The 10,460-nt window shown below is 36.9% G+C and overlaps 1 protein-coding gene across 1 annotated transcript; it reads right to left on the bottom strand.

Annotated features, from left to right (window-relative positions):
• Nucleotides 1–2,147: 2,147 nt before the first annotated feature.
• On the bottom strand, nt 2,148–7,909 carry LOC106069216 (toll-like receptor 4). The gene is made up of 2 exons (XM_013228834.2): nt 7,772–7,909; nt 2,148–5,686 (listed from the first exon to the last, which is right to left on the bottom strand). Exon 2 carries the CDS (start codon nt 5,682–5,684, stop codon nt 2,586–2,588), a length of 3,099 nt encoding a protein of 1,032 aa, XP_013084288.2. The 5' UTR covers nt 5,685–5,686; nt 7,772–7,909; the 3' UTR covers nt 2,148–2,585.
• Between the last annotated feature and the right edge of the window lie 2,551 nt (nt 7,910–10,460).

The following is a 10,460-nucleotide window of genomic DNA, read 5'->3' as shown; positions in this document are numbered from 1 at the left end:
TATAGAACAAGAGATAAAACTTGTAATACATTGTAGGCCTTATATAGTGGATACAGTAATTAATAGAGCTTATTTATAAATGCAGCCCATTTATTTCTTTGGCTAAACTACAATATCACGTGAACAGCACAACTAGAGACAGCTTTAACTTTCCTAATAAATGCCCGGCACCTACGTCAATGAAAGCTTCTATCTTTACCTGGGTATTGAACGAGTTCTACCCGGGTTTGGAAGCTAAGCAGTTTACCCTACTAACAAGATTAACCCGATCCTTTCCATTTCATTGGAATAAATCACTATTTGTATTGAAAGAGTCATCCCAGCCATATTTATTGTTATGAGACACCTACAAATTGATCTAAGACGTAATAAAAGCGTGTGTTTTTTTTAAAATAATAAATCACAAAGTCCCCACAGTGACGCAAGAAGGTTGATCAAGATGAAATCTTAGGAGTGTGGTCAGTGTTTGAGACGGTGGCGCCCCGAGGGCTGCCCGCGGCCGCTGGGGGACATATACATCACTAGCGCTGACGGGCCAAAGCGACCCGGACATCTCCTAGGATCTGACCAGTGTCCGGAATTCATAAACACTAGTTTATCTCGCGTAATGAATAACGAAACTGGACCAGTCCCTACAGCACTGGCGCTCTGGGTGAACACCGGTAAATCTAGTGAAAAGTTAAATGTCTGCTTTCTCTTTTTTCTCTCTTTTCCTTTGATATTGATTTTATAGAATGATTTATACTGGCCAAGGATTCTCATTTTTTTTAACAATAAAACCTTAAAATCTAGTTGTAGGCTGGTATGTATTCCAAGGGACCAAGACATATCTACAGAGTTCTTCTACTTTAATATGGAACTTTTTTCTGCAGTGTTTCTTACAAAACTCTTTGTTGATCTAGGAACAAATTAAATATTAATGACTGAAACAAAACAAAAATTTTTAAAAAGGACAAAAAAAAAATCTTATCTTAGATCTCTCCATTTTTTGTTGACATCTTGAGATCCAGCACGGCGTTACATCACCATCTACTCAGACAACACTGATACATATGTGTGGGGGAACATCTAGTTCTAGATCTAGACCTAGATTTAGATCTTTAATCTATATTTAGATCTAGAACTAGATCTGGCTAGATCTATGTCTAGTTTGTATGACAAATGACAATGGAGATATAAATTTGTATTTGCAATGGGAACGTCTTGTCAAGTCATTTGTACACATCTGTTGCTAGCTCACTCACTAAAGTAATCTAGGTCAAGAATGTTTTTTTTTTCCGTGTTGCCAATTTATCTAATCTTGTAAGAATAATAAATGTTTTTTAGTTTCTCTTTATTACATGTAACATGTTATTAATTTGGAATGTATGGATAAGTTTAATAATCATTATTTTAAAAAATATAAGTGTTAGCTAAATGAATATATGGAGATGCTGTGGCTGAGGGGTAAAGCACTTGGAACCGGAAATCCCGTGTACGAATCCTGGTGAATACTCTAGGTGGACCACTTCGGGGGCCGATTTTGAGTTTGTGTTTCCACAAAAACTGTCTTTGTAACGTTTTTTTTTATTGATTTATGTTTTTAGGTACATTAAATAATTGCTTCGAGTATCAACTTGATCAGAGAATGAGTGATGGACAACTAGAGTTGACAACTATTTAATAGGACTTAACACAACACATTTAGCCATATCTGTGAATACTGAAGGATTAGTTTCCCCTTGTTGGTATCAAACAAAAAAATTAATTGACATATTAACTAATTTTTTTGCATTGAATTATGTTTTATCTATGCCAATGATTTAATGCTCAAAGTTTCATCTTGATCCGAGAATGGGTGTGGAAGAAATAACATGTACACACTTTTTACCAGACAGACAGATTGACAGACAGAAAAGCTTTGTAAAAATACTTTAAAAAATAAATTACCTCCCTTTTACAACATATAGAGCGATTATAGTACTCCAAATACCTAATGCTTGTTAGATTTTATTAAAAAAATGAAACATTTTATCCCATCATATCCCCCTCCCTCAAAATAGAAACTTTGTTACTCTAATAAACGTGTGCAGTACACGGATTAGATTTACTGTATAATATACGGTGCTTTTTTTGTAAAAGATAATAGGTGCAGGTACTGAGTGATGAATTTAACTACTAATAAATTAATAAGAAACGTTAAAATGCAAGAAAAGTAATAATTTTTTACCCACATTGAAAAGGTGCCGATACGCAGTACCGGTGGGTACCGTCACAAAAAAACAACACTGTATTAATATTTGTATTTTTATTACATAACTTTAGGTAAAATGTAGTTGTATCTCCAATATAATTTACCACTTTGGAGATCTAAATGAACGCATTCGGAATAATACAGGCTGGCATTTTTTTAACATAAAACTTAAAGCTGCTTTTAATTTAATCGGGTTCCACTTAAAATTATAGCTAAAATTACACAGAAAAATAAAATACAAAGTTTAAATTGTTCAAAATTCACGTTTCTTTAAATGGCATGAAATCGTAACTGTTTAAGATAAAATATGTATAGTGTTAGCTATTGAGCAAACTACAGCAAGAACAACAATTCATTCCCTTTGTTGGATAGTACTAGATAGATGGTCCCAGAATTGTTTGACCATTTCTTCATTTAAGTCTGTCTCCGGTGGGAACTCGGTGTAACGATTTCTTTTCATAACCGACAAAAGGTCTTTGGGCATATCTTTAGGGTCAGTGGCCTGATACACGCAGAGGTGTAAGATTTGTCGAGGCTCGTAGTGCTCCTCCATAATGGCCATTTGGACAGCGTATTCGGAGTACCAGACATTAAAGAAGTAAGGAGTGACCACTGGAATCGTCTTGTAGCTATTCTGGACTGCACTGAGGATGGCGGTAGTCATTATTGTGCCAGGAATAATGTCTCGGTCAACCAGAAGTAGCCTGTGGCCACGCTTGACCTCTAGCTCCTGAATGAAGTCTCTGAAGACAAAGTTGATAGTTTGGTCTTCATATAGGATATAGGCGTCGTGTTGAAATTTCTTCCCAGTCCCTTTCTTGGGTCTAAACCCAGCATACTTGGTCAGAGCTATGTTTCTCAGGTAGCGAAGTTTCCACCTGAAACGATAGAGGGTAGCTAGTGAGACCATCAGGGTGACCACTACAGCAGACGAGATGGAGATGACCAAAATAATTGCCTTTGATGCGCATGCTCTTTGGACTTGTTGCGCCCTTTCCATCAGATCTCCTAAACTGACCGTTTCACCGGTGCTTGTCTGACATTTCATATACATCTGGTTGACCAAACGGACATTTGTAAACGCCAACCAGTTTAATATTTCTATTCCATCACAAGTGCATGGTAAAGGGTTAAAGGAAATGTCAAGAGACACTTGTCTCGATATTGCCAGAAGGTCAAGGTCATCACGGGTCACTTTATCTATCCAGGTAATGGAATTTTGACTGAAGTTCATAAACCAAACACTAGACATCTGACTGAGGCTGACGTTCAACGCTTGAAGTCTGTTCTTAGTCGCTAGTAAAACCTCCAAGCTCTTCAAGCCGGACAGAAAATCTCGAGGGAGCTTGTAGATTAAGTTCATCGATATATCCAGAAAGCGCAGATAACCCAGTCCTAAAAATATTTTCTTCCTTCCCAAAGCAGCGAAATATTCCCCCAGAATATTGTTGCTGATGTTGAGAGAGATCAAAGAACTGTTTTGGGGGAAAAAATGTTCTGAGAGTTTCATAGCGTAATTGTGGCTAAAGTCCACTCTTTGTATTTTGGTAGGTAGGTTGCTTTCCCCCCACTTCACTAAAAAGTTTTTAGTATGTGATATAGAAATCAAAGAGCTATTAAATCTCCACTTACTCTTCCACCATAATGCAGTAAATTCATAAAAGTGGGAGCCTTGGACAAGTCTCAGATTGAGTGGCCATGCACCTATTTGGAAATCTCCTTGGGAATCAAACTTTGATTGCTCTGAATCAGCACACAGACAACTCTCGCTATCACGCATCTTCAATGTGTGCGAACGGCTAATAAATGATTCCTGCCCTGCATTTTGTGTTACGCTTTTGTTTCTTTTTAAATTAGATTCTTCTAAAAATGAAATATATTTTCGATTTTTATTTTTTAATCCACCACGATTTGTCTCTGTCAAATGATATCTCTGTAGACTGTCCCCCTGATGGTCAAGATAGATCTCTATCAGTTCAGATAAATGACTTAGACTGGATAAGGAGAACACTTTAATACTTAGTTTGTTGTCCATCAAAACGAATCTCTTTAAAGTTTTTGGTAGGAGTATCGCGAAGTCTTCCTCGATCAGAGCGATACTGTTCTCAGACAAATTCAATTCTTCCAACGAGAGATGCTGCAAATAAGCCGCATGTTTTCCACTCAGAGACCGACAGAGATACCTGCCTCGGGAAAGTGAAATCAATGTAAGATTTCTAAGAGAAGAGTTGACCAGACCTCGCAAGTCATTCAAAGCCTGATAGAGGTCATAGTTCAAGAATATTTTATTTATTTCTAAAGTTTCAAGGTGTTTTACACCTAAGAAAACAGCAGGATCTAGTTCATGAAAATTGCAACCATATAGAATCAATGTCTTCAGATAAGGAGAGTTAGCCAGAAAATCTCTATGGATTTTTCTTAAATTGCAGATGCCAATGTGACCTCCGAAAAATAAGGTTGTTAATTTTTTTATTTTTTTCCACTCTTGATCAAGTGACGAGTTCAGGTTGACATCTATATACAAGCTTGTTAGCTGGCTAAGTTTTGACAGCGCCCTGCTGGGATAGGGCTGTGGAAAGTTGACATTTCCTTGCAAATACAGTTGCTGTAAATGTGTCAGTTTTTCAAACACCAGCGTAGGAATACTTCTAACGTTGTAGTTTAGTTGATTTTTACTCAGATCTAACAATTCTAAATTGATAAGATTAGCAAACGTGTTGGCGTTCAATACTCTTATTTTGTTTCGTGAGAGATACAAACTTTTTAGATTCTCCAGTCCTTCCAACATGGCTGACGAAATGTAACTCAGCCTGTTCTCACTCAGCACAAGTTTCTGCAGGTTCACAAAGCTGAGGAAGCTTCTGTTCTGGATGGTGCTAATGTTGTTATGACTAAGATCCAAAGTTATCATTGCAAAGGAATTGTTTTCTTGTGGCTCAAAGAAAATTTTTTTAAACCGTGGGTTTGAGCTGATGACTAAGGAACTGACTTGGGAATAAATACTCAAGTGGGCTGTGTTGAGCTCCAAAATAGTGTTCACGGACAAATTAAGTGTTTTAATATAAATCGGAAGTTTGGTGGGCATTTTCTGAAGCCTCCTATTACTGCAGTCAGCATCGACACTGTCATCTTTCCTTCGGTAACAAATACAAGGGGGACAACTGAATGCATCAAAATATTGATAGTTATTAATGATTTCCCTTGTATTGTATAAATCATGTTCTGAGTTTTCAAATTCCTCAGTTTCAGTTTGATGATGTATGGAGCTTATTGATGAGACATTAGAATAATTTACCAGTTGTCCGCTTTCAATTCTGCTATTGGTCAACGTAACATTATGACCATCGAAAGTAAACTTGGTTCCAGATATTGTAGACAAAAACTCCATAACGTTGAAAGAGATGACCAAGCACGTGACATGGATCCAAAACATTGTACCAGACAACTGCATCTCTGAAATACAAGAACATACACAGCTCAACGTCATGACGTGATATCTTTATAATACGTTCACACACTCCATGGACATATCAAAGTTATAAGGGGGCGTGATGGCTTAGGGATAAAGTGAACAGAAGTGTATCGGATTTGAATCTTGGTGAAGTTTTAGATTTCAAATTTCGAGATTTTTCGGACGCCTATGAGTACATCCAATGCACAGAAAAATATGAACTGTACATCATCTAGCCTTATAAATCGCAAGGTCTGAAAGGGTCAATTTACTTTTTGTACTAAAGCCTCCATGTGGATAGATATTGAAGAAAGACACTTAAAGAGGTTTATGTTTTATTCCATTTGATAGAAAAGTGGACTACACATTCTCTTTTTTTTGTTTCCCAGTGCTAAATAGACAATAGACTACAACAATCACTAAGTTTGAAGTGTCTAATTAACATTCTAATGAGATCCAAGTGTGACGGGAAACGGACAGATGACACAAACCTGACGGGAACCGTTAAAACGCAGAAAACTTTTTCCATAAACAATTAAAAGATTCAACTTGAAAGTAGTTCTATGTAGAAACACAATTTTACTCACTGTAACTTTTACTTTATACTTATACAAAGATTCAACTTGAAAGTAGTTCTATGTAGAAACACAAATTTAACTCACTGTAACTTTTACTTTATACATAAACACAGATTCAACTTGAAAGTAGTTGTATGTAGAAACACAATTTTACTCACTGTAACCTTTACTTTATACATAAACACAGATTCAACTTGAAAGTAGTTGTATGTAGAAACACAATTTTACTCACTGTAACCTTTACTTTATACATAAACACAGATTCAACTTGAAAGTAGTTGTATGTAGAAACACAATTTTACTCACTGTAACCTTTACTTTATACATAAACACAGATTCAACTTGAAAGTAGTTGTATGTAGAAACACAATTTTACTCACTGTAACCTTTACTTTATACATAAACACAGATTCAACTTGAAAGTAGTTGTATGTAGAAACACAATTTTACTCACTGTAACCTTTACTTTATACATAAACACAGATTCAACTTGAAAGTAGTTCTATGTAGAAACACAATTTTACTCACTGTAACCTTTACTTTATACATAAACACAGATTCAACTTGAAAGTAGTTCTATGTAGAAACACAATTTTACTCACTGTAACCTTTACTTTATACATAAACACAGATTCAACTTGAAAGTAGTTCTATGTAGAAACACAATTTTACTCACTGTAACCTTTACTTTATACATAAACACAGATTCAACTTGAAAGTAGTTCTACCCCGTAGTTCTATGCAGAAACACAATTTTACTCACTGTAACTTTTACTTTATACATACATACAAAGATTCAACTTGAAAGTAGTTCTCTGTTTCTCTTTCATATCAGTAATTATGAACACCTCAGTCTCCAGAACTAAATCCTCCTCCTTTCTGAATCAGATGTCCTTTATGGTTCGAGACGAGCACATCCCTTTTATGAACCACGTGACCCTGGAAAGTCTTTTATCCCGTGGCCAGAATGAGAAATTGGCTCTTCACCGATCTCTCTGTCAGGAGACCCCTGGCGAATAGGTGATCATATAATCACACCAGGGGCCAAGCCCCACGTGGGGGCCATCCTTATGCCTATACTCTCCCATCGTGCCCGTGGGAAGACCATCACCACGCGTATGGGCCCCGTTGGGGAACGGGGCGATGGGGGGTTCGGACTGGTTAGCAAGCCTTTTTCACATCCCCACGACGTGCAGATACACTCGCTAGAGCATACAGTGGTAGCTCACTGGGAGCCATGTTAACTCTCGTTCTTAGCCTATCCACTTTACCGGGCGGACGTTTCCACGGAGGTGCCACGATGAGGCGACGGGAGGTGGTAATCCTTAATTACACCATAAACCCGCGTCCCTTAATAAACTATAATACTGATTTTATAAGACTCTTAAAAAACTAACATTGAAACAGAACAAATAAGTAAATCTTAGTTGTTTCATTGAGGACATTGTAGCAATGAACTTAGACACATCGGTCCATAAACTAAAGTCAACTAAAGACATTATCACTTACCGAGTAAATAGTTTGTTCTCTAAATAAAACACTTGTAGTTCATACTTCTTGATTAGATCCACATCTATGTATCATGACCAATGTAACGAAGACACAAATACTAGAATAGTAGAGCGACATCTCAATAAACACTTGGCAGACATCATCCCAGCCAAAGGCGGAAGTATTGCTCAGTTTGTTAAGATAAAAAATTTGAAGAGCTTCAGATAACAATTAATTGTATTGGCTTTAAGTGGCCCCATAAAGGAAAGGAAAAGACCCTATTACTTTTTTCCGTCTGTCCTTCCGTCCGTCCGTTTCTCACGTTTAGTTCTCAACAACTAGATCAGCTTTAGTATTTACATTTGCCATATGTTTGGAATTCAAAGTTACACAATGAAAATCATTTAACCTGTTTAAAATTCCGTTTCTTCTTTTTTTATTTATAGTTTTTCGTTGATAATTTAAAAGTATTTTGCATACTAGAAAAAAAAATCTGAATATTTGAGAGGCAGCAGGTTCCCTCTATAGAGTTCTGATCTTCAGACATTCATTCTCTTGTCGTCTACAACACACTTTTTCTCACAGTTAGAAGAATGTATGCTTGTTAAATTAAGTCAAATCTTTAAGGAGAGAGCACTGCTCAGTACTATTATTCGAGATAAGTTCGAGGGCAAAAACAGCAAAGGTACTTCTGTCATGATCGTGATTGTCGCAAAATCATCTTCGTGTTCGATAAGTTGTTTTGTCGCAAACAAACTTTGGGATCACACAAATAGGGCTCCACATAACGATGTACAACAGAGAGGTTTGACATTTCTGACATGATCGAGTCAAGAAGAATCGCGTTAGGGGAGACGTATTGAAATGTCACTCGTCTCCATGTATTTAGTCAAATATCATCTGTGGCATTTTACGTCTCGAGAGACGATCTTTTTCCTTTGCAACTTCTTGTGTGATTAAAGAGGTCAATCCTTTATATAACAGCTGCGTTTACAGGCTGGACATCTGTAATCACCAGGCGTCGTAGCATTTTCACCATTATTTCTGCTGCTGTTATGTATGGCATCTGCAATCCGAGACCGTTCCTTTATGCTCTCTCTCCATGTGGATCTATCCAGTGCTACTTTTTCCCAGTTTGAAGAGCTTCATGTCGCGTTTGCATACATCCGTATACCGTAAAAGTGGGCGACCAGCAGCTCTCATGCCTACAGAATGTCTTGTGGAAGTTGACCTACTGGCATTCTACGAATGTGGCCAAGCTCATGATCATTAACAAATAAAATCTTATTGTACACTTATGTTTCTACATTTATATACACTAACATTTAAATATTCTTCTTTCAAGTTAAGTTCATTTTCGTTTTAAAAAAAAAACCTTTTTTTTTGCTAGTTACTACACCTACAAAGGTTTACTTGTGCTAGCTGTCTGGATCTACAACCCAACATTCAACTTCTTAGTTGTCTAGTTTAGAGTAATGAGGTTTGAGAGGCCACAACACCAGCACAAATATATAACTAAATGTTACACAGCGATTGGTTGGAATGTACAAGTCCCTAGTTGAGTACAACCCACGTGATGACCATAAAAACCTTCAATTTGAGTTCATTACTAGCGCAATGTCTGTGGACCAGCCTGTGACCTGAGATCGTCCCCTCAGTACAACTTTGTCTTTCCCGTTCCCCTTACCCAGGTCCCCTGGTGAACAAGTTGAAGATGAATGAGTTCAGAGTGACCTTGATTAAGTTTCTAATGTTGACGTTTGGCAAACATCAGGATTGATGTCTGTTGGAGTTTTGGATCAAATCTTTAACGCGGGTCACTTTGAACAGAATATCAGCATAGTTATAGTTTTTTCTCTCTCTGTCTTTTTCTCTCTTTTTCTGTCTCTCTATCTCTTTCTGTCTCCTACTCTCCCTCTCTCTTTTTCTCTCTATCTTTCTCTTTCTATCTTTCTCTTTATCTTTCTCTCTCTCTTTTTCTCTCTCTTTCTCTTTCTCTCTCTTTCTTTCTCTCTCTCTCTTTCTTTCTTTCCCTTTCTCTCTCTCTCTTTCTCTCTCTTGTTTTTTTCTTTCCTTTTATCCCTCTCTCTCTCTTTCTTTCTTTCTCTCTCTCTCTCTCTTAGTTTTCTTTATTGGCTACTCTAATTACTTGTTAACACTTAGCAACCTCTTTTAGTTCACTTATTGAAAACTATTCTCCGATTGTAAATTAAACATAACCATAATGTACAGTAAGCATTTGGCCTTATTCAAAATTCGATTGTTTTTTCAAAAGTAGTGCGCATTAATTCTGCCATATCGTCCTCCCAAAAGAGGAAATAAGAGCTCTCCCTGGTCAGAAGTGCATTGTTGTTAACTCAAGCTCTGCTAATGTTTTACAACTCATGCCTGCATAACACAAAGAGAAAGGCACATTCCTCGTTCCATATGCTAGGACAAATTTGTACAAATACTCCTTCTTCCCTAGCACTATTAGAGAATGGAATGGGTACCCTGAGCCAGCCAGAAAAAACAGTGACTTGGCAGAATTTAAGTCATTGATTGACATGCATGACTAAATGAGTGACGCGTAGAACGTAATCATCTTCTTTTTTTGAAGTAACGTCGGTATTATAGAGGATTTCAGAATGTAATGTGACAACATACATTATCATGCGTAATTCTTGATCTGAGCATTTTGGAAACAGAATGTCAGAATTTAAATTTT

The sequence above is a fragment of the Biomphalaria glabrata genome, chromosome 3 (assembly GCF_947242115.1).
Source record: "Biomphalaria glabrata chromosome 3, xgBioGlab47.1, whole genome shotgun sequence".
NCBI classification, from domain to species: Eukaryota; Metazoa; Mollusca; class Gastropoda; family Planorbidae; genus Biomphalaria; species Biomphalaria glabrata.
The sequence above is the reverse complement of the archived record's forward strand: the minus strand, read 5'-3'. Positions and strand labels throughout refer to the sequence as shown.

Coding starts and splice junctions, on each gene's coding strand:
- LOC106069216 (XM_013228834.2), bottom strand. CDS start 5,684: ATGCAGTTGTCTGGTACAATGTTTTGGATCCATGTCACGTGCTTGGTC.